At 36.8% G+C, this 23,899-nt stretch overlaps 5 protein-coding genes across 7 annotated transcripts in view; 1 reads left to right on the forward strand and 4 right to left on the reverse strand.

Annotated features, from left to right (window-relative positions):
• Positions 1 to 11,715, reverse strand: part of LOC113672829 (WW domain-containing oxidoreductase) — a 14,724-nt gene extending 3,009 nt beyond the window's left edge. Inside the window, exons 1-5 of one of the 2 annotated variants that reach the window (XM_089200121.1) lie at positions 10,583 to 11,715; positions 10,168 to 10,232; positions 9,826 to 9,883; positions 9,163 to 9,332; positions 460 to 566 (exon numbers count right to left, since the gene is read on the reverse strand). In XM_089200121.1, coding sequence (XP_089056247.1) covers positions 460 to 566; positions 9,163 to 9,332; positions 9,826 to 9,883; positions 10,168 to 10,232; positions 10,583 to 10,707 — 525 coding nt within the window. In that variant the 5' untranslated portion in view covers positions 10,708 to 11,715. The remainder of the gene's footprint in view (positions 1 to 459; positions 567 to 9,162; positions 9,333 to 9,825; positions 9,884 to 10,167; positions 10,233 to 10,582) is intronic. The other variant, XM_089200122.1, reaches the window with a different exon arrangement.
• LOC149047988 (uncharacterized) lies at positions 1,236 to 4,395 on the reverse strand. Its single transcript, XM_089200124.1, is given in 4 exon segments — positions 1,236 to 2,778; positions 3,560 to 4,258; positions 4,261 to 4,287; positions 4,290 to 4,395. Coding segments are annotated over 3 exon segments (741 nt in total). The 3' UTR covers positions 1,236 to 2,778; positions 3,560 to 3,650.
• On the forward strand, positions 4,368 to 6,895 carry LOC149047989 (uncharacterized). The gene is made up of 3 exons (XM_089200129.1): positions 4,368 to 4,713; positions 5,398 to 5,617; positions 6,162 to 6,895. Exons 2-3 carry the CDS (start codon positions 5,398 to 5,400, stop codon positions 6,281 to 6,283), a joined length of 342 nt encoding a protein of 113 aa, XP_089056255.1. The 5' UTR covers positions 4,368 to 4,713; the 3' UTR covers positions 6,284 to 6,895.
• On the reverse strand, positions 11,460 to 17,739 carry LOC113672834 (repressor of RNA polymerase III transcription MAF1 homolog). 2 transcript variants are annotated; one of them, XM_027189180.2, is made up of 5 exons: positions 17,189 to 17,739; positions 14,832 to 15,293; positions 14,271 to 14,390; positions 13,741 to 13,827; positions 11,460 to 13,556 (listed from the first exon to the last, which is right to left on the reverse strand). In XM_027189180.2, exons 1-5 carry the CDS (start codon positions 17,269 to 17,271, stop codon positions 13,532 to 13,534), a joined length of 777 nt encoding a protein of 258 aa, XP_027044981.1. In that variant the 5' UTR covers positions 17,272 to 17,739; the 3' UTR covers positions 11,460 to 13,531. The 2 variants fall into 2 exon arrangements, with proteins under 2 accessions (XP_027044981.1, XP_089056249.1); XM_089200123.1 differs by lacking the exon at positions 17,189 to 17,739 and adding an exon at positions 15,664 to 17,160.
• A 1,301-nt stretch (positions 17,740 to 19,040) lies between these two features.
• On the reverse strand, positions 19,041 to 21,000 carry LOC113672830 (trace amine-associated receptor 365). Its single transcript, XM_027189177.2, has one exon. It carries the CDS (start codon positions 20,309 to 20,311, stop codon positions 19,172 to 19,174), a length of 1,140 nt encoding a protein of 379 aa, XP_027044978.2. The 5' UTR covers positions 20,312 to 21,000; the 3' UTR covers positions 19,041 to 19,171.
• Positions 21,001 to 23,899: the final 2,899 nt, after the last annotated feature.

The raw sequence follows: 23,899 nt of genomic DNA on the forward strand, positions 1-23,899 counted from the left end.
GTAAGAAAATAAAACTAAATTTTAAAACTAGAAAAGTTTGCTGAATGTACTGATTTTAACTCCCCACATGCTTGATATAACTAAATAACAAAACTTATAAGAAATTCTGAAAATACATCTCCATTAATGTACATATAAAATTAAATATTGAAAGTACAGTAGGAATGACCATTGTACTTTTTGATCAAGAACAGGAGATGTAGATTGTAAGAACATGCATGTTTTATTGCCAAGCAAGAAGAACAAAACTAAACTAAGTCACACCACAAGTGCATAATGATTCACCCTTTTTGTATGCAGTGCCCTGGGTACTGATAATATGATGATTGCTGGCCCAAAATGGAGCCTACTGACAATTTGAATTTATTTTAGTACTGGAAATATCTAAGAGTATAGTAAATAAACAGTAAAGTATTCATAGGAAAGAAATTAACAAGAGTAAACATTTCAGTTAATGACCTGTACTTGTCTGATCATAGCTGCTGCCCTGTTTGCTTTGTTCATGTTCCTACAAGCTAAGATCACATGAGCTCCGTGAAGTGCCAGTGCCTTGGCAGTCTCAAAACCTAATAATAAGTGTTAGAAATTCAATAAACAACAAATAAAAAATGAACTCATGATTTAAAAAAAACAAAACAAAACAAACAAAAAAGATTTCATTAGTTTCATCCTTTAACTCCCATAAGAGACCAAGACAGAATTTCTCCTTAAAAAATATCAATACAATATCAAGAAGACATACCAAAGCAAAAGTATGGGAATGGTATGGGACTGCTTGGGCCATATCTGACCCATAGATGGGAATGGTATGGGAAGGTAACCTGGGTATATGGAATTGGTATGGGGCCAAATTTTACCAAATTTTTAACTATGGGACATGCATGGGAAGAAAATAGAAGGCTTCTTATTTTATGGGAAACCTATGGGAATAAGGTTCCCATACACATCCCATACCAATAAGAATTCCCACAACTGTCCTTACCTATGGCATTGATATGGGACATTCATTATGAAGAGTATACCATAGATTACCCATACCAGCTGACAGGTGTTCATCATGCCCCATAGATTTCCCATTGTGAAAACTGTATGGGATCTCTATGGGGCATTCACTCTCCATATTTCAACCATTTTAGCTCTTGTTTCCCAAAGATCTCCCATGACAGTAGTTCTATGGGAAATCTATGGGACATATCTATGCTCATAATGGCAATGGGAAAACACATGTCCACACATTGAGTAATTGACAATTTTATTAATTGGACTGAGACAATAATGTCCTCTATTGTAAACAGAGAGCAAAAACCATTAATTATTCTGACAGGCTACATTTTTTTTTTAACTGAAATGACCATAAAAGTCTAAGAATATTTTACATGAGTCAAGAGATAACTTTGCAACACTCTGACATGCTTCCCTAATAAAAATAGATGAAAATTTCATTCAAGTTTCTGTTCACCTATGCATTGTCATTGTGTTACATGTCATAATTCAAGTGTTAACTTGAGTTTTATGAAACTTACAACAATATCAACATGCATATACTGCATCATACTTTGTTGAATAATAGATCCTTCTCATTGTCACCATGAACTGAAGGCCTTTTTTCAAAAAAGTTTTTCATGTTTGAAAAATTAAGTTTGGTAGCAAAGATTCAAGGCTTTATATTAAATGAAATCTTTGCAGACTGCAAGTAGGAAAATAACAAGCTACATGTTCCTTATTACATGAAATCTTTGCAATGCCTAAACTTTGCGAATTTGGCAATTAATTTTAAAATATTGAAAAGTTTAAGTGGCATGAAAAACAAGTTTTGTGTACATAACATGATGTGAAAATTATGTGATGCATTAGGTAAAAATCAAGAAAGAATAAGTTAAATTACAGTTTGCAAGTCCAAAAGAAAATGAAAAGTGAAGTTAACTTTGAAGATGTGAGTGTCAACGGACCTGAAGCTTGATAACATAATAGTTTTTGAAACTTATTTGTAAAACAATCCTTATATTTAGGTCAAAGAATTTTTACAGTAAATTGCCAAAAAGGTAAATCACCTCACTGATAAACACAGAATAAAAGTGACTCAAAATACAAAACCTTTTGCAAAATTGCGAAATGCATAAACCTCAAAATCACAAAATTAATGTGGTGCGAAAATTTAATGTAATAAGGCTTCAGTAAGCTTACATGCAAGGCCTTATGCGTCCGATTGTGTGTTGAAGACTGATGACGAAGCTTGAATGCAAAAAAAATTCAGTGATTTGAATTTATACAATCATTGTTGATGTTCATCACTTTGCATTGGCAGGCCAGTGACAATTTTTGGTCTAAAATTTGCAAAAGAAAATGCATGTACATGTATACAAGACAATGTTCAGTCCTTTTCAAAATGGCTAGGAAAATGCGCAGCATATCCCACCTCACTATCTGAAAATTTAATGTACAGACACACATCTATAATGTCCTCTAAAGGGATAATGTCAAATCTGTTCTTCTTTGGTTGGTGGAGAGGAACAATGTGATTACATATATTTGTGTACCTTAGTGATGGAGGAAGCTCATTAACGAGGAGAAACAGAGGCCAAACTCCAAATTGTGATGAACGAAATATTGCCACACCATCAGTGTTAAGTTTTACTGAGATGTTATATGGCTCTAGAAGAAATCCACCTGGACCACTCTTGCTTTTGTAAAGGGAACCATCATAGACATCTTCTATATTGTCTTCAGCCCTCTTAACTCGGTGAAATCGGTACTTTAGTCCATCAACAAATTCTGAATCTGAAGAAAAAGAGACCCTTGTATAAAACATAGCTGAACGTTCTTGATGTAGAGGGCATACTAGCATTTTACATTTCCCTGTAATCTATGCTTAAATTGTATTCAGTAACAGCTCATATGCAAAAGAGGCATGCATTAATTTTTGCAGTTCCAGGTTCAAATCCCTGTATCAGAATGCACATGATTTGTGTGAAATCCCCACCTCCCCGGACCCAAAAAACTGTCCATTGATGTCAATTGACTTGCAAATGACGTAGGTGTCCAATTACATGTATCCGATTTGAAGTATGCAGACATTGGATACCAGTACATGTACAGTACCAACCTGATCAAGCACCAATTACATGACAAATAGGCCTCTCCAGAACCAGAATTTTGTTATAGATAATGAAAATAATAACGATAATGATGATAACGAGCAACTACAGAATACCCGGCCACTCACCCCCCTTAGATCTACTGCTCCCGTGGTCTATGGTGTGCAGTAGGCTGGTGAGTCAATACGTATTTATTAAGTGTTAAACTGAAGCGCTACCACAGTCCGCAGTCGATGAATAAGAAATTAAGTGTGGAACTGAACTGCTACTGCAGTCCCCAGTCCCGAAGTAGATGAAAGAACAAGGTATATTAATTTGTGATTTCTAATGCATTTATTATGTTATAAATTATGACGACTGTTGGACTGTGGTAGTAGCATTTGAAAATACTTGAAAAGTGGCTGGGTATTCTGAAGTTTAGCCAATAATAATAAACACAATTACATACTTAGTCTTGCACTTACCAGAGAAAAACTTAAGCAGCTGATTTTCAATAGGCACTTCAATGAAGAATCCACCGTTGTTTTGGATGCTTTTGCCACAAATGGTACAGTTTCATTTGACATCTTTGCCATAATATGCCTTGCAGAAACCACAGAAGTAATGCTTGACAACATTTCCCTTCGCTCTGCTCAGAAATTGGAACAGGTTGTTTACTGTTGTCTTGCAGTTGTTAGGCCGGGGACAGTGAGCCTCTATTACTGCAAGCAAATCATTGAATGCTTCACGTGTAAGCTTGTGCTTAAACACGAAAGATAGCAACAACACAACACTTGAGTTACTTGTGATTGGAGCTCCCGAATATAGCATGTCATCTGATTCTGCTCCACAATGTTCTGGAATGCATTCAGTGTCTATTTCATCAGGGTTCTCACAGTCACTGAAAATGTCCGAGCAAGCATCCTCGTCTTTGACAAATTGTTCAAAAGTGTTAGTATCCGCGGAATCAAACAGTTCAAATTCGTCTCCGCTTATCCTCGAATTATTTTCTTCTTCCAATCCAAATGTGCTTGAATCTTCCATGTCTTGCACTTGAAAATAGCTGCAGTCTTCACCTAAAATCATGCTGTTTGTTTCTGCTTCGAATATTTCAGCAGGATCGCCAGTACAAAGAGGCTGTGCATGTCGCGTGTCGGGAATCATTTCTTCAACATCGCATTTCGTGTACCAGTTGATGATTGTTTCGCTTTATGCCTTTTCGTCTTCTTGCCGCTGGAAATTTGTATGGATTAGAATGACGCATGTATTCTCGGTAGCGACCTCTTTGTTTTCGTGCAACCTTCTCGTCATCGTCGGCCATGTTTGTTGACTTAAAGTCTAGTTCCCGGTCCCTCACACGTTAACCCCACACGTGTTGTTATTCAAGTGCGCGTGCGTAGTGGACTTTCGGACTCAACACAAGAACACGTGGTGTTAAATTGACCAATAACGAGAGCCCTTCAGACCCACGCCGAAATGCGCGTCCTTTTCAAATTTTTCACACATTTCGGCAAGCCTTTCTTCAGAGAGTTTGTTACTTATACAGAGCGAGTTTTAAGGTTTGTTTGCCTATTTCCACTGCAAGAAAAGATGGAAAGAAATTCAAGGAAAAGAAGTGCTCCAGCGCGTCTAAGAGAAGGTAAGCAACTCGATTGAATCGTGTTTATGAAAGCACAAAGTGATCGACAAGCATGCATGTTGTCAGATCAGTGAAAAGAACTCTTTACTGATCAGTCTATCCAAGAGCAAGTTTCAATGATTGTAATCCGAAAAGTATGCCTGTTTACTACGTTAAGGCCGTAAGTACATGCACCTTAGTTGTTTATAATTTTTGCCAAACTATCAAGTTTATTCAAAAGGATTCACTTGTACTCTTGCATGCTTATAGACCTTGCATATCAAAAATTTGAAGACAAAGAAAAGACAACCTTTACTCACTCTGCACATATCAGTTGCCTAAATTTCCCTGGAACATGTTTAAGTAATGTCTCTAGCCAGAGAGTAATAACAGAAACTACCGGTAAACTGAACTTAAAAGGAAAATTTGAGCCAAAGTTATGAATGGATTTCCCCCCTTGAATAGAACATTTCAATCAGTTCTATTGACTTTGGTGCTCCAGCAATATTATATAACGTTATGTTTTTTCATTGAGTTATATTTGCGTGGTGTATTGTTTATTTATTTGTTCGTTAATTAGGCATTCTTCGTACCCATAACTTGATTTTTTTTGTAAGCTGTTTCAGTGCAAACGACCAACAATGAACATGTAGAGGTCACAAACAGACTAAAATATAACTTAGTATATGTTTTTTTTATTTACAGATGGTAGAGGTCATGGAGGGATCCAGTGTCTTCTGGTACCCTCAACAACGGGCCTACTGTTCTGCGTTCAAGTCCTGGTCCGGATATGTCAACGCTGCTGTTGACTTATTCTTCACCAAAGAAACACTTGCAATTTCAAGTGCAAGGGGAAGTGACAGAAAAGGCAAAAGCGGTGATGCAAACATTCCGTTGACCCCCCTCATCATTGATGCCCTTGTTGGTAAGTAGTGCAACACTGAATTATTTTATTCAGAAATAAGTACATAACTTGCAGTCATGGGGATCTCTAACTCACTAATTAGAACTTGAATTGACTGGGTTTTTAAGGCATTGTTGTCCTTAAAAAATAAGCAATTTAATACAAACTTGCATGCAATAATTATGATATAGAATTGAAGCAGAAAGAATTTTATTTGGACACAAAGTACTGGAATCCCATTAGTTTCCATTGCAGCCCATTACAATTAACCTGGATTGAAACTTCCACAAAAAATGTATAAAACTGATCTAAAGGTTTTAATCTTACTCCCTTAGCCACAGCAGAGATAATTAAGACACCAGTAAATGAAAAAAAAATAATGTCACTGAGCTTTCAATTAAGTTATTAATTTTATAAATCAAGCAAACAAAACAGAACCCATTACAATTGATTACCTCCAATCAAGCAATTTTTGTTTCTTGGTAAGGTAACATTCCACGTATAAGTTGGGGTACTGTTTTACATGTAAATATGACTTAATATTAACTTAAACTTTTTTTTTCAGGTAAAGTCTGTTCAAAGTTTTCAAAGGACTCTCCTCAACCGAGCCAAATCATACAGAAGATAAACATGAAATGTGTGGAAGCTAGAAGGCCCCCAAGAGTACGAGAGCAACGAGCAGAATGAACACTTTTTATAATTACTGTAAAACTGTTTAACTTCAAGAGTTTACCAATTTCATTATGTTGACCAAAAAGAAAATTTCTGTTTGATAATGTTGAACAAAATACAGAATAACAGTTTCATAGTCTTGGCCAAAAATAACAGTAACCGTATTATAGTGTCGATCAAAAAGAAGAGTAACAATTTGACAGAGTTGGCAAGTTAAGTCGTATTGCTTGATAAAAAAAAGTAGTGTTGTTAATGATAGTAGGTAATTTAGTGTTAACAACTGGGTTGAAAACGTAAATTAGCCACCGTAAAGAGTAAAAAAGCTGACGTTTCGAGCGTTAGCCCTTCGTCAGAGCGATTAGAGGAATTGTGGGTTGTATGTGGATTTATATGTAGAAGGTGGAGCTACGCCATTGGTGGGAATATTGTGACGAGAAAACAGGAATAGATTAGTTGAATGAAAAGCGCTCGTTGATTCCGTGGGGATTAAGGGTGCCGATTTGAAATATAAATTTTTGTTCTAGTGTTTTACGGCTTTCCGAACTGCCTAGATGTAAGGAAAGGCCGCAAACTGCCATATGCTGTTTAGAATGATAAGGAAGATTAAAGTGTCTAGCGACTGGCTTGGATGAGTCCTTGTCATTTATTTCCACATCGCGAAGGTGTTCTCGGAATCGGTCACCCAGTCGTCTTCCTGTCTCGCCGATGTATAACTTATTGCAATAAGTGCAAGTTATGCAGTAAATAACATTGGCGGAGGTACACGTAAAGTGATCAATGATCTTAATGGATCTTTTGGGTCCCGATATTTTCTCTACGTTTCATTCATAACGTAGAGAAAATATCGGGACCCAAAAGATCCATTAAGATCATTGATCACTTTACGTGTACCTCCGCCAATGTTATTTACTGCATAACTTGCACTTATTGCAATAAGTTATACATCGGCGAGACAGGAAGACGACTGGGTGACCGATTCCGAGAACACCTTCGCGATGTGGAAATAAATGACAAGGACTCATCCAAGCCAGTCGCTAGACACTTTAATCTTCCTTATCATTCTAAACAGCATATGGCAGTTTGCGGCCTTTCCTTACATCTAGGCAGTTCGGAAAGCCGTAAAACACTAGAACAAAAATTTATATTTCAAATCGGCACCCTTAATCCCCACGGAATCAACGAGCGCTTTTCATTCAACTAATCTATTCCTGTTTTCTCGTCACAATATTCCCACCAATGGCGTAGCTCCACCTTCTACATATAAATCCACATACAACCCACAATTCCTCTAATCGCTCTGACGAAGGGCTAACGCTCGAAACGTCAGCTTTTTTACTCTTTACGGTGGCTAATTTACGTTTTCAACCCAGTTGTTAACACTAAATTACCTGCTTTACTCTCCCACCGACGCAGCACCACAGTTTCTTTAGAAACTTACCCCTTTATTCATTTGTTAATGATAGTGTTGAGCGAGAGGAAAACTACCGGTTTCATAGTGTTGACCTAGAAGAAATATAAGATTTTTGGTTTTTTGTTATTTTTATTCAATTTTTTTGCAAGAAATTTTAGATGCAATTAAAGATATGGTTTCAATGGACGAATATGATGTCACCATTACTTGCCTTTAACCTCACAGTCCCTTAAGTAATTTCTGAATCATATGGTAAAGATATGGGGCTGAAGTCAAAGGACCCCATAGTCTTCCCATATGAGATGTCAGCTTTGCTGAATGCTATGGGAATGATATGAAATCCCATAGCAATCCCATAGAGAATGGTCAAGGGTCATTATGGGAATGGTATGGGATTGTTGCATACCATTCCCCTAATGGATACTATGGGGAATATATGGAACTTTACGAAATACGTAGCAATCCCATAGAGAATGTTCAGCCATCATATGGCATCACTATGGGACTGACCCATACCATTCCCATACCAGATCCTATGGGGAATGTATGGAACTTTACGAAATACGTAGAAATCCCATAGTGAAAGACAATAGAATGCACTTGGCGGGCACTAGTCACTATTTATGGGTTTGATATGGGAGCTAACATCCCATATAAAAACCATGCAATGCCCATAGATTAGCCATATGTTGTCCCATACCATTTCCATATTTGGACCATATATGGTCCATATCAACAGCTTTGGTAAGGGAAGAGACAAGGACAAAGAAAGATATAAATTAGGGGATTGTTAGTTGATCCAATACCAAATACTCCAAACTAATATTGCAATATTTATATGGCAGACAGTAAAGAGAATTACTAATGAGATCTTGGGAGTTTAAGGGTTAAGAGGAGCAAAATTTTAAAATAGGATAAAAATAGATTGAATACTGCCTCACTACCTGGGTAGGACTTAACCTTTTAACTCCCAGAAGTGATTAACATGTTACTTCTCCCTATAGTATCCATACATTATCCAGCAAATAGGTGGTGAGAATACTCAAACTTATCAGGTACACAATATTATCTAGATTGAACATCAAATTCTCATAACCATTTTACAATGAAATGTGTAGCAGCTAGAGGAGAGAATTAACAATCAGATCTTGGGAGTTAAAGGGTTAATCATTACTTCATGTAGCTACAGTTTTTGTTAGCTTAAAAACATGGATGAGATCAAACAAAGGAATGTTTTAAACCAGGTAAGAAGAGAGGGCATTGAGATGTAATGATCCAACTAGTACATGCTTAAGGTAAATCAAAGGACAATTATGGTTAATATCAACATGTAGAAAGATGGCCATTGAAGAGAGGTTTGGTGTGATAACAGTAATCTAAGAGCAAATAAAGAAACAATGCTTGTTGCAGATAGCTGACCTTCAGGAAAGGTTCAGTTATATTTTAAAATGGTTCCTGAACACAATGTGTTAAATATGCTAACCTATGCCACTATTGGCTCCTGTCACAATGGCAACCTTTCCACTCAAGTCCTCTCCATTTAACACATGCATGGCTGTAGAGTGACTATCCAACTTTTTTGAATTTTTTTTACTTTTGGTGAAGTTCAGGGCTATTCTTGGGTCAGCATAAGTGGTTACTCTATTCACAGAACTGTTAAAAGATTGTACCAATCAATCAGTGGAAACTAAATTATCTTTAAGAATGGATCCTACCATAACACAAGATGAGAACTTGCAAAAAATATGTCAGCTATCCCACTACGACAAGAAGTCTTTAGGATACCAAAAAAATCTCCAGATCAACACCTTGTTAAATTTTTCATAAAATAGTAATTCTCGGAATATGTTTGCATGTAAGTGAAATCAAGGGATATTTCATCTGTACCAAAAAATTGTTACCAGTGACAGATTTTCTTCTTAGGGATGATTGTTTCAAAATAATTTTTGGGGGACTTAATCCAGACATGTGCATCTACATGACGAGTGACTTTCAGTTTATGGTCAGAGATAACAACAAAGCAGTCATTTCTAATTTCAAGTTTTTAAAAATAAAATTGGGTAATGGGTCAAACAGCTCCAAATACTTAACATTTCCAGAGGATAGTATCTCTGTGATATGATTTCAAAGAGACTAAATTACTCACTCAAAAAAGAAAACACTCCCTTTACTGTCATACAATTGTTGCCAGCCTTGTGGAAGCTCTACAAAAATAAATGAAAAAAATGGTAATCTATTTGTAAGCCCTATCAGAGCATCAAAATCTGATCAGGAAATCTCCATTTCCATTTCTCAACATTCCTTTGTAAACCGATTAGAAGAGTTTTTGGGTATGGAGATAACACCTTGCAGAAAAACTGGCAATTCTCGTTACCTTTCTGAGTGCTCTATTGACATTTCAAGAAGAAAATTACATTTTATACGCTTTTAAGGTTGAAAGGTTTGACATAATTAACAATTTAATTGTAAATCATGTAATTTGAAATACCTCCACAGACTTTGTATCTTTTTCCCGACATTGGATGTTCCCACTGAGTTGATTTTGTCAAATGACTATAAAAATTAAATTTTTATTAAGAATAAGGAGAAGCAAATGTTTAAATTGTCACAAATCAATTGAGCGAGACCAACAATAAAACGTCCAATATCATTGTTTACATTAAGAAAGAATTAAAAGCGAGTTTGTGGGACGTTATGTTCGACAAAAATTTATACAGAAAAGGAAAAATGTACCTTATGAATTAATATAAATATCTTTTTCTCAAAAACCCTCTAATTTATAACGATCACAACTCAGTTCCTATACTGGAACCTGCATCCGTAAGCCGGACAAAATGTTTTGCAACAGATCCTTTCATAAAACTAGGTTGAAATCACGAATTAAGCTACGGGAAAAGACTCACTTCGCATAATAGATCCTTCCATCGTCCATTGTTCTTATTTCCCATCCAGGCGGCAAAAAGTGTTCCTCTGGGTTTTTAAACTCGCTGGTTTCTTCAAACACCAACCCGCCATCCTTGGCAGCCATTTTGTACCTTCGGCCGACAAAGGACTGGGGCGGCCCTGAAGCAATACAGGCAACCCACGGCCGCAGGGGGTGGGGGGAGGAGGGGGGAGTGGGTAAAGTACGTCAAATAAAGAAAAAAAGCGAAAAAAAAAAATCACAGGAACAACAATGGAGAAACAGCGGGAAAGATTGTTATTATCAAAGACTGAACATACATTGAGCTCTGTCCTTTTTAAGAGATGTGTACTGAACATCCATTAATACTTCGAAAAACTTCCCCCCTAAATTAACCATTGTCAGCACCCCTAAAGTTGAGTTTCATTCCACCCACCAGGTCGAGAGATGTAATTACCCTGTGATGAGGGTGTAGAAGCTGGCTGTCTCATTTAAGGGCGCAAATTGAGGAAACAGATGGAGTAAAGGGAAAGTTTTTTTTAGTCCCTAATCTTCATTCTTTTGAAGTCAACTGAGGCTTGAGTCATATTAGATCACTTTATCTTTGCAATTTGATTCATACTAAACAACTCCAGTTATACAATGTGACTCTTTTCTTCATATGAAATTCCCTTCTTGGGGTACAATTTCTCAACACATCCTTCTTTCAAGGTTAAAAACTTACACCCAAGAGTGTCCTTTCCTTTAAGTTTCAGACAACAAAACTTGATGGTCTAATCAGTGGAAAGGGAGGAAAGATAGAAAGGAACAGAAGCCACAGTTTAAAAAGAAAGGGACAAATGATGCTGGACTTGAGAGAAAAATGATGAAACTACATGTAAAATTCCAATGTTCAGTTTGTTTACTGCAACCTTACAACCAAAGTATATAACTGTACATGGTGAAATTTTAATAACCCTTCTGTTGGCTGTTAAGTAAATGACACTTCAACCTTAGAGAAAATAATAAAATTAAATTGAAATGTAAAATTGCTAAAAACTAAAAGTGAAGTAAAAATGGAATATTTACCTTATGGACTAAATTTTCTTAAATACAATGGTAAGAATGCTGACAGGGTTCTTACTCAAACAAATAAAACCTGCTATGCATGTTACTTAAGTCCATCTTACAGTTTGCAGAAAATGATATGTTCCATGAGAACATTTTCTACAAACCCAAAATAACTCATTCACTCCAGCAGACAGTCTGTGACCAATAAGCAATTTTTCCAATATAAATTCAGTTTTAAACTAAGAATTGATGAGAAAGACCATGGAATATTGTTTGATATCACAAAAAATTATCATGGCTTAACTCATACAAAATGTATGGCAGACAGTGCAGAGAATTGATATTTGATGTTTGGTATTGGGAGTAAAGTTTTGAGACACCAGCATAATTTTCTCAACAATCACCAACAACACAATAAAATTCACAACATTTGCAAACAGATCTAAGTATACTAATTTACATAATTAGCACCTTTTAAGGTAAAGCATTTCTGCACTGACCTAGAGTAACCTTGGAACAGTACCAGCCTAATGGTTATAGCATACCACATATGCTTCTTTGATATGCCTTTCACACCTAAATATCCATGCTGATATAATGAATGGAAATTACCTAAACTTGCTAAGCAACACAATGTGCTTCACAAGAATGACATTTTGTTAACCTTTCAACCCTCATGGGAGTGCCAATTTGTTGATGGTGATATTTTTGCTGTCAACACTTATTTGAGCAAACATATGGAAACACCAAAAATTGAACAGTGACCTTGTTGTCAGAAATAAGGCAATCTGTAGTTGAATGGAACAACTACAGGTTACCAGTAACATACTATCTGCTCAAAGTGCACTTATCTGCTGACAAAATCTAGCATTTACACATCAACACCTATGTGCTCTAAATATTACCTTCTGCGAGTTACTTTAGATTAAACAGAATTAATGTGCCTCCAAACCAGCTAGCTTAGCCTGCAATATCAAACCCTTGGTTTTTGCTTTTCAGTTGGTCTGTGGAACAAAACACCTCTAAGAGAAACTATTTGCAACAGCAAAATATTGCTAATCATGCCGCTTGGATTTCTAGAGTTCTGTTTGTAAGAAGCTGGCAGTAAGCAAACAATTAACCCATTCAGAGTTATCTTGGCCGAGAGGTTGTTTGCAACTCTACACATTCAAAGTCTGAACATAGTGAAAGACACTTGTATAAACTAACTGTGATGCTGGTAGACAAATATAATCACACAGTTCATATACAATAATAACCACTCAATTATTAAATAGAAGATAAACTGTTACTTTCAACAAGGCAAACTTCAGTCTTTTGCCATAGCCCTTATTTTATATCCAAAGATGATAGAAACACCAAAACAACTTCATAAACCCAAAATTGATAACGTATGCATGAATGCAATTATACTGAATCAACAGTTAAGAATAACTACATGTACAGTACCACTCATATATATGTTAACTAGCAGATGCATGTCATACACTCAGGCACAGAACATCAGATGCACACACACATTTTTTTTATATTTCTAAAAACTTCCCCTCCATTAAATCTGTTATTACCCTCTAGTCCAAAGAGTGAACAAATACATGTGTGAATCTTACACTTAAAATAAACTTGTTAAAAAACTTACTAATGTTTCTGTACAAAATGCGAGTATGATAAAGAACCATGGTTATATTACAAGTGTATGATGGTAAAATAAGTGGGCAGTATTCATGCATATGTACATATGGTCTTTGCAAGAAACATTTAAGATTGTATCATGATGGTTAGCTATAATAATAATAATAATAATAATAATAATAATAATAATAATAATAATAATTAACACCTTTCCCTCCCTCTCTTTAATAACCAAGAAAAGTAATCCTCGACACTGACTTGGTTTCACTTAGGAAATGAGAATTGGAGAATTCCTAGAAAAGAGGAGATAAACAGTGTTACAAATATTTGTAATTTCTGTGATGATTACTACAATATCTTCAATACAACTACTGTTATCAATATTATCATCATTGTCTCTAATGAAATGCACAGACCACACATCCTTTACTGTTCTTTACATGTGAATTAGACTTTTTAACAAGTGTAATTCCATACCGGCTAAAAGAGGACTCCTCAAATGCCATATCCATGGGTTCCATTTCAAACTGTTCATCTTCATCAGACTGGTATTGAGCAATGGACCTGTTGTAAATTTCAACTTTGATCAGTTCTTTATGAGTGATGAGAAGAATAACAATTCTTACAATAGAGAAACAATTAGGAGGATGTGTATTTTCAAGTTTCCAGTAGCTCACTTTGTTTACCCCAATACTCTAGCAAAAGCATTGTTTTTCCTTTCTCTTTAGAGGATTGCTGGTCTCAGAAGAATTTCAAGGAAAGTTTAGGCACAGTCTTGGAAGGTAAAGAGATTATCTCGAGATACGAGGTTGCTTCAGACTGTTTGGATAAAGTTCTACTTCATATCTGTGATAGAAACTATTCTGTCCCTACATTTTCCTGAATTAAAACAGGGGACTTCATAATAACAAGACAAATATGGGGTTTCAGTAGATTATGGTCCTCAGCCTCTAAACAGTACTGTAGAACTTCACTAAAGATTTTCCTCTACAAAATGTGCTTCCTACCTTGTTGCTCTACATGTAAAGAACAATATTCTCTTCATTTTCTTGTTGTAGAAGAAATAGTTGAAAGACCAGAGGCTTCCTTCCTCACCATAAGGGTCTGAGTCAAGATCAGGATTGTAGCTAGACATAAATTTAAAAAAAAAACATTTCCAAAATTACAAACAACTCAAATAACTTGACTTCTGTAATAATGTATTTGGCACCTCTTTTGTAATTGGGAACGCCTAAACAAATTGGATAGGTAATATGTTGAACAAAAGTTTGTTTATTAGTTAGCTAGTGAGTGGAAAATCAACTGGCCAATTACAAAAAAAACAGTGTGGTGACTGAACTTAAGACTGCTGTGAAACAATGGCTGTGAGAGAAAGTGTGAAAAGTTAGAAACTGCATGAACCTCTAAATTTTAAATCCAGCACACTTTCACCACCTACATTTTGTACCTACCATAAAAATACATTCAAGTTCAGTAGTCATGAACCCTTAACATCTAACTAAATATTTTGGCATCAAGTGGTAAAATCACAATATAAATATGAACTTTACTATAATCCATGCAATTACCTGAATATGTCACACTCCACCAGATTAATCTCTTCATCAATTGCACTCCACAATCCTGCCCTGAGAGCAACATATGTCTCACCATTAATGGCAGACAGATTCCCATTGATTGCATCTACCACCAATTGAAGGTTTGGTTCACGCGAGAACTCATGAGACTTCACATTACTGAAATCATAATCTGGGTTAAATGATGCATTCAGGGTGGAAATCAAATAGAACAACATCTTGCGACTGATTGTGTCACACAGCACAGCTTCCTCTTGACTTCCTGTGCTTAGCCTTCTCTGCCGTGCACTAGTAAGGACTGCAGGGTAATTGCTGTTGGTAGGTGATATGCTTGCTGAGTGTGTAGTTTGTGGTGGTGACAAGGCCTGAAGTTCATGAGGGGCACATCCTTCATTCAGACTCTTATATAGTTTTTTGTCACTACCAGCCATCTTACAAGAGTAACTTTCAATTCTAGGAATAAAATCCATTCATAAATATCATATCCTATAGTATATGGCTTCACACAATAAAGGACATAGGCCCTTAGCATTGCCTTCCATTCAATTTGACAAACAGTCTTACTGGAAGAAGGGGTAAGTTTCTAAAGAAACTGTGGTGCTGCGTCGGTGGGAGAGTATAGAAGGTAATTTAGTGTTAACAACTGGGTTGAAAACGTAAATTAGCCACCGTAAAGAGTAAAAAAGCTGACGTCGAGCGTTAGCCCTTCGTCAATCGCTCTAACGAAGGGCTAACGCTCGAAACGTCAGCTTTTTTACTCTTTACGGTGGCTAATTTACGTTTTCAACCCAGTTGTTAACACTAAATTACCTTCCAGTCTTACTGGAACTCTGATAGTTCCCTTACGTCATCAACCATTGTCAGATTTGTGGATTCCTTCCTGGTTATGTCTAAAGGAGTCAAACTGTTACTGTGGGGTCCTGCCACCAAGACCATTTAAATTGAGAATGGATTGTCTAATTTTAATGGGGGTGGGTTAACAGTCCGAACCCAACCCCCAGCCTGGAGCACCAGGGGATCACACTTTGTCTGGTCTCTACCCTTCGACCTGTTCGGCATGGGTGACCCTACCAGGAGTTCAAGACTCCAGCCGACATAGCTCTAGGGGTTACTGAGACACACAAACCATCCCACCGCGATAAGGTGGTGACCCTTGGGATGGAGTTACAAAATCTGGTTGTCAAAAGTACAAGTGATCCTGCAGTTACTGTAGTTTAGTTAGTGATACAGATACAATGATGTCTAAGAGTGTTGTTGACAAACTGAAAAAGATTTCTCTATACTGACAAGCAGCATGCCTGTCAGTTGCTGATTTGTAGGTACAGTTGCTTAACCCTCTGATGCCTCAGAGTGACTATCATCTAATTTTCTCCACATAAAATTACCTCTAAATCAAACTGAAGGGTCTAACGTCATACTAAAGGAAATGATCACCAACTAAACCTCTTGACTAATAAACAAATTCTCCTTATCAGTGCCTTACAAAATTTACAGAGAAAAGTATTGAAAATAAGTATACTGATGATTCTAGGCCATTAGTCTCTAACATGAAAAATCTGTATTTGTGTTGGAAGTGACAAACCGACATAGGTATACTAAAAACCAACAGAATTAGCAATTGACAGGTAGTATGAGCCACAATTGTGTAGCGCAGAGATTATTTTTGATTCAGAGTTTGGCAGATTTTTGGGATAGTCCTTGATCAGCATGTTAAATAAATTTAGGTGGATAGCCTCACAAAATGCAGCATTAAATTTATTCTCCTCAATCAAATGAAAATCATCACATGCAAATCAAAAGTCAATTCAAGTTCCCAGCCAAAATTTTATTAGTCTCGAGCCAATAAAATTTGTTTCTAAAAAGAACTTAAAAATTGAAATTCCGCAAGAAAACTCAGGCGCTCCGAAACTTTCTTTCTCTAAGAGCTATGTCAGCCGAAGTCTTGAAGGAAATTTTCGTGTACCAGTATCTACAGCCTTAGATAGTTAAAGGTTGAAATAACACTAAAAATACAGCGAGAGTGGACAAATATTACACCATAAAGTGATCCCCGACACTAGAGTTAGTGAATGACTGTCAGCTGATATGGAATATGCTGAGCCTCGCAAATTCATTACGACCTTCGAAGTTTATTTTTTCTGGATCAGATAATTTCTCTGTTCATGGCTAATGGCTTATCGACACTGAGTAAACTTATGACAATCTCAAATGTGTAGGGTAAGCTTGGAAATACAAGTATGGTTCAAGCGAAGAATTACCGAACGGAATTAGATACAAAAAATTTAAATACATTTCAAAACAGAGATAAACAACAAACTGTAGACGTATTCATTATCTAGATACCTTACCTGCCATCAATTTGGCTGTCTCCCTTGTCCGTGGAAATGGCTGCACTTAGAGTGTCCAAACGGGCGTTTTCCAAGAGCTTCATATTGTTTTCACCAACTCGACCTTAGGACTGATTAACTTTTTCTTTCAAGGAGAGAAATTTTGTTTATTCTCGTACCTGTTTACCAACCTTCGCTTCGTATAAGCTTAATAAAGTCTCTGTCGATGTAAAATGGGCTTGCTATGCGAACTAATAATCGACTTCTTCTTGTAAAAGGGTTGACGTCCGGGTTTTCGTCCACTCTGGGCGCCAATTTTTTCCACAAAGAAACAGAGGAAGGGTGAACTGTCGCTTGGATGCATGTAGAAGACTTCCTTCTAAGCTCAAAAACTGCTTGACTTAACTCAAAATTACGTGAGCTGATACTAAAACACTTTTTTAAAACTAAACTACAGCTATTTAGATGCTAAAATACTGAGAAAAGCGAGGAGAAGATGCTTTTGTCAGAGCACAAGATGGCGCGTTCATAAACAACAAATGTCTAGCACTGAAACCGAAAGATGACGTCATAGTTCCTAAAGTAGGATTTAGGAAAAAAAGGATGAAAGGGAAAAAAGGAAATGAGATGAGGCAGAGAGAAACGATAAATCTAACAACAAACCAAATACAAACGTTGTTATGAGGAAAGTGAGAACTTTTTCTGCTTTCATACTGAGTTAGAAGTTCATTGTCACATTCGAAAATTATTACGTGATTAGTACTAATTGGAACTAATTACATACGAAGGTTTTGTCGATTGTACTTCGAGATTGAATCGGCATTAAATCGACATCGAGCAAAACGAGTCAAGAAATTTGAAATAGAGGAAACGGAAGGCCACGATAGAGGAAAACAAGAGCACCCTCGAAGATTACTGGATCAGTCGCAGCTATCAAAAGAAGTACGAGCTAAACTCAGTGGAGGTTGTGAAGCGCCTGACTAGTGAAGGGTCCCATAAAACTGCGCACTCAAACAGAACTAGAGCGGCCAGAGAAATGGGATTCGTGAACAGCTTTGTTTGGAGAGGATGGTAATCAGTAACAATAGTAGAAAATAGTAAAGTTCTGAAGTTTGCCGCGTGACGTACATTAGCTCTGCTGCCAGTTGTTTCTAATCGGAAATTATTTTTTTTACAAATAGTGGGCGGCGGGTGTTACTTTTGAGACGGATATGAACCAGACTATACAAAGAAGTAAAAAATTGATTTAGACTCAGCAGTACAATTCGTTTCAGACCTATAAGTAAAGAAGGAAAAACGACTCGTAAACTGGATTTTATTTTTTTCCGTCCTTTTATTATAAAATGAGGTATACAATGTACAACAATGGGATAGCCACTTATATTTTTATTAGGCTAAACAGTAAACTCTGAGGAAGTTGCATTGTGCGATTCTTAGGAAAAGTGGTTTATATTGACTCCCTGATCTTCAACATAGTCAGAATGTTCCTTCCTTGCCTACTGAGGTATTTTACTGAATCAATTTGATGTTAAGTGATGATCTTCATTCTCACAAATAGAATACTTTTTTAAATTAAAGTTTTAATTCACTGCAGCGGCCATTGCTAATAATGTTAAAGGATTTGTCTCCCAAGCTAACTATTCATTCTCAAAGGAAAGAACACCATGTTTCGAGAAGACTTAGCTTAAGTCACCAGGAGACTGCTACAGGGAACAGGTTAATGATTTGCCGAGTGATGGTCAGTACACAGGGACCGCGCAGAGAAAGGGACTGGGGAGGGGAGGGGGCTTTAGTCCCCCCCCCCCCCACTTTTTTGCTAAAATTAAACAAAAAATAGTTTAACAAAAATAACGAAGCCAAAAATAGCCCCCCCCCCTCCCCCACTCAAAAACTTGCTGCGCGGTCCCTGATACAATAAGTCAAGCAGCGAAAAATAAATCTGCATTTGTTTATTGCAAATCAGCGATTAAAATGGATCACATATCAACTGGTTGGATAGACTACTTATCTAGTATGGTCGTCTGCAGGGACTGTTCTCTTGGTGATGCTGATCTGTTCGCCCGATGTAATTTCCTGTGGATCCCTTGCATCATCTGGTTGGATTTGATTACATCCTCTATTTACTTTTCTTTCTTGTCTAGCTTCAAGTCTCACAGCCATGACTCTTTGTCTAAATCTAAACAATTTCCTCTCATTTTCTTCAGCTTCTTGAGGAGTTTTTCCCAACAACATCTCGATAAAAGCAATTCTAAAATGTCTATTTCGAACTGTGTAAATAATTGGATTGACAACGGAATTAAGAGTCACTATCCCGAGACAAAATTGACGAGCGGACATCTTAACTTCATCCGAGAATCTTTTCTCGAATATGTACCACGTGAAATTAAGGAAAGTAAATGGGACCAGGAAAAAAAGTATAACTATCACAATTAAAAGGGTGGTTGATTTTAAGGCTTTCTTCTCTCTTTTAAATTTAGCTTTTGCTTCCATAGAAACTTGGTGGGTAAGAATACTTTTCTCGTGACGACGGGCCTGTTTATAGACCAGAAGCTGAAGTATAACAATCGAAGAAAACACTATGATCTCTAAAATGGCGAACGTCATCATAGTGTTTGGCAAAATGAAATAGAGAATGACTGCTGTGATCCAGGTAAGAAACGATGAAACTATAACGCTGGTATTTGTGAGCACCTCGTTGTGTCTAAGAGAGTACTTTATGGTGAGGTAGCGTTCTCCACTGATCAGAATCAGGTGGCACATAGATATCAAGCTAACTTCCATAAAAGAGAAGCTAAACGCCAAATTAACTTCGCACACTTCGTGGAAATCTTTACCTTGAAGCAGAAAAATCGCCAGAGTTGCATTCAGGGGTTGAACCAGCACGCCATTTAGTACATTAGTGAGTGCGAAACACGCCAGCATGATGTTTGAGTGTGTTTTAAGTCTTCGTTTTACCTTCACGGCTAAAATGACTAATCCGTTAAAAAAGCAGGTCAAAGGACAAGCAACGAAACTCAGAACGGCTGCTGCGATGAGAAAGTTGCGAGTAAGTTCGGAAGAAAAATCATATCGCCGAAGAATGGTTTGAGGAACTAATGAGCTGTTGCAATTGTTTCCAAGGCCAACAGAGGAAGAGTAATTCATTTTCGATATGCCGTTCCTCAGTTGATGTCCCAACTTCTTGATTAATTTCGAAAAGGGCCAAATTTCGTTTTGGATCTCTTTCAACTGTCAGTCCACCTTTAAATGGGCCAAAATTTCAATATGCCCCCTAAACAATCCACGTATCGCTGAATAGACTCAGGATGGTACCTACATTTATTTTTAAAATAGAAGTGAGTGGTTCAATTACCCGATGAAATTTTCAGCTCACCTAGCCGTCAGATGAACAGAAATAACTATGTAACATCCGCTCTTTTATTTTTGGAGAGCGGGTGACTTCAAAAGTTCGACGATTGAACCGAGTTTGCTTTCATTTGAGAGAATTCGGCATAATTCAACTGGGTGTCATTGTTGAGAGAGCCGGAGAGGTCAATAAATCATGAAATTAAAAGTGTTTAAAAGCATTCCGTGCGAGTTTTGCCACTTTAGGCATCTGTTGCAAAATGTTTTATAATGATGCGACTTAAGTTAAAATGAACGCAAAGGAAAGCTTTGCGTCATCAAAAATCGGGGCTTGTCGAATTGGTCATTGATTTTCACGAGCCCTCTTGCTTTGGTAGATACTTCTTCTAAATTTGGAGAATTTTTGCTTCTGATGTGAATGTAAAGATAGGTTTTTACTTGTTTATTGAAAATTAATTATAAAAATGTCACTTTTGCATTGTATTTTCTTTTTTCTTAGGCATATTTTTTACTAGTGACCTTCTATACTTGTAATTTCTAGAAATATATTACAACAGAGAGAAAAATAATAATAACAAAAATAGTTAAAACGGATCGCATGTAAACCTTGTTAGCAGTTGCATTTGGAGAGACAACTTATCTTGTGGAAATAAGATTTGTAATTACCCACTAAAGTATTCAATCAGCGTGCCGCTTGATGAACAGGGATGAATTGTTAAATCCCTTATTTTATTGGTTGAGAGCCGGTGACTTCAAAATATTTGCGACTGGACTAAGTTTGCTTTTATTTCGGTTGGGTTTTTTTTTTTTAAGAGGGCCGGTGAAGTCATTACATCATACAACGTCAAGAAAATATCAACTGCTCTTGACAGCGGTTGAAAGTATTCCATGTCAGTTTTGCCACATTAGGAATCTGTTCCCAAAAGTTATAATTACGGTGATGAAAAATAAATAAATAAATAAAAATGAACGTAAAGGAAAGCTTAGCGGTAACAAAAGTCAAGGCTTCCTTGAAGTAGTCGCTTTGTTTCGACGAGCCTCCGTGACCAAAGCGTTTGAAAAATTAAGTTGGGAAGAACAAATTACGAAAGGCAACAAAGTTGAAAACAATGCTTTAAATGTGTGATTTGGTAGAGCATGAGGAAGGGAAATCTTTTCCATGTTTAGTCCAAAAGCAAGTTTGTCCCCAAATGAAAACTGAACTTAGATCCTTACACTTGTCAAAGACAAACTTAGCATTTTGGCGACATATTATTTCTTCTTTTTATCACTCCTAGAATTGAAACCAATCGAAACCAAGCTTGTTTTGTAAAAGTCTAATCTTCGATTTCTTTCAAGTGCATGATTAATTCAAGCTGAAAGTTAGTAATCCGCATTTTCCGAACTGTTGCAAAAGGAATTCGAATTTTTTTGTTCCAAAGTCGTTCAAAGAAAAGTTGGAATGAATGTCTTCTTGCGCTGTTTAATTCTAGCGCAACAACTGTTTCAGTTTATCAAAAGCTGTCTTTGATCCTTGTTGCCTTGAAACGAAGCGATTATACTTTCAGTGTACTATACTATACTCTTGGTGCAGTGCATATCAGCTTTCAGTTATAATGCAAAGTTTTTTAGCGGACAAACAAATACAGCTTCTTCTCCATGTTCTGTCAGGCAACTTGGTCAACATTCAAATTTATTTACCTTCGATTTCACAGTGAGGTATCACTATATTCATAGACAATAGCAGGTGACTCGAAGCGAAACATATCATCACTATGCGATACTTCTGATACTACACAGGCTTCGTTTTCTCAACAATCACAGAAAATGTGGGTTTTATTTTACAAAGATTAAAGGCAAACTCAGCTCTGCCACCATGTTTTTTTTAACTCTGCGGCTCTCTTCCACGTGAATTAGATATTTAAGGTGCGGAATTATTGCAAGAAATTCAGTTTTTATGTGTATTCGAAACGCTATTTATAGATATGTCGAACAATCCGATATAATCATTAAAACGGGGCTAATTTGCGAGATTAGAAACAAATTTCCATTTGCTATTAACTGAAAATCAACCCATTAGCTGCTTATTTCCATAAAGCAAGAAAAAAGCTGTTAGCTAATAAAATATTCCCAAGAAAATCTACTTCTGATAAGCGTCAAGCTCTAAGTGCTTGATTTTTTTAAAAACAGGCTGAGGGTTTTTGCCAAGTTCCATTCGTTTCGTTTGAGGCTTTCACTGACGAGTATAGCTACAGAGGTTGCCACATTTCTTTTAATATTCTTGGTGCTAAAATCCCAAGTGGAGTTTCATATCTTTTGAATCGGTCTTTGTCAAGGGCATGTTAAGTACTTAAGTCATGTGCACCTTTGAAAATTGAATTCGTTTGAGTAAACCTTTCAGATTTCAAACCGACCAAAAATTAGCCGTCGGTTACTTAGTCACTTGATTTGGAGAATATTTTGAAACAGTTTTGGTCGTGAATGGTCGCCATTTGATGTGAATTCTCCCTTTAAGATATAGCTGTCTGTTTCAAACTCTTACAGAAAGAATGAAAAATCTGTTTAGTTTTTCCAACTGAAGTCCTATATCATTCGTGATCGCTCTTGATTGCTGGTGAAATCAAATGTCGTTTTCGCGCGGACATTTTAGTAGGCTTAACGCCTTTCAATTTACGAATCAGTATTTGCAATCTCTTTGTTTATTTCTCATTCCCTTTTCAGTTTGGTGAATATTCGGCTAAAACTGACCATCTCAACTTCTTTAAGCAGGCCCACCGCCGCGAAAAAGACACTCTGACCCATCAAATCTCTAGCTATATAGAAGCCAAAAAAATTCCAAAAAGAGAAAAAAGCCCTAAAAACAACTACAATAATGATACTGAGGACTTTTCTGTATTTCCTTTTGCCCTCTGCTTTCGCCCTTGCATGAAATTCTCTCAGATGGAAAAAGACTCGAACAACAATTCGTCGTTTTATCGTTGCGATGGTAAATTCGAATTCATTTCTTAAATAAATCCGGTTATGTTTGCCATTCGAAAAAGGCACTTTCGAGTTGCATTTATTGAGTTGCTGCTTTCGAGAATAAAATTTTCAAGAAGCTGAGGAAAAAGAGAGCAAACTATTTAGATTCAGACGGAACGGAAGAGAGAGCGACCAAATCCGAACATCTGCTTCAAAAGGTCACGTGAGTACTTAGGCCATCGTCGCCACGCAACAGTCACTGTAAATAATTATATAAAGGCTTTCTCTCCAAATAAATCGACTTTCGAATCAGGGAGAATAAGGAAATACCACTGTATACACTGTACTATGCAAGAGTCTCAGGAAGCTCTGGGGTCTTGAATTTATTAGTGATGGTCCCAGTCGAAGGGGAGAGGGGAGGGGGGTGACAATTTGGCAGCGACTTTT

Source organism: Pocillopora damicornis, chromosome 3 (assembly GCF_964200805.1).
Source record: "Pocillopora damicornis chromosome 3, jaPocDami1.2, whole genome shotgun sequence".
Classification (NCBI taxonomy): Eukaryota; Metazoa; Cnidaria; class Anthozoa; order Scleractinia; family Pocilloporidae; genus Pocillopora; species Pocillopora damicornis.

Coding starts and splice junctions, on each gene's coding strand:
- LOC113672834 (XM_089200123.1), bottom strand. CDS start 15,776: ATGGTCTTGGTGGCAGGACCCCACAGTAACAGTTTGACTCCTTTAGAC. Junction 14,391..14,831: donor GTGGAGTGTGACATATTCAG/GTAATTGCATGG, acceptor ATTTATGTCTAG/CTACAATCCTGATCTTGACT. Junction 13,557..13,740: donor GAGGAGTCCTCTTTTAGCCG/GTATGGAATTAC, acceptor CCTCTTTTCTAG/GAATTCTCCAATTCTCATTT.
- LOC113672830 (XM_027189177.2), bottom strand. CDS start 20,311: ATGAATTACTCTTCCTCTGTTGGCCTTGGAAACAATTGCAACAGCTCA.
- LOC149047989 (XM_089200129.1), top strand. CDS start 5,398: ATGGTAGAGGTCATGGAGGGATCCAGTGTCTTCTGGTACCCTCAACAA. Junction 5,618..6,161: donor CATCATTGATGCCCTTGTTG/GTAAGTAGTGCA, acceptor TTTTTTTTTCAG/GTAAAGTCTGTTCAAAGTTT.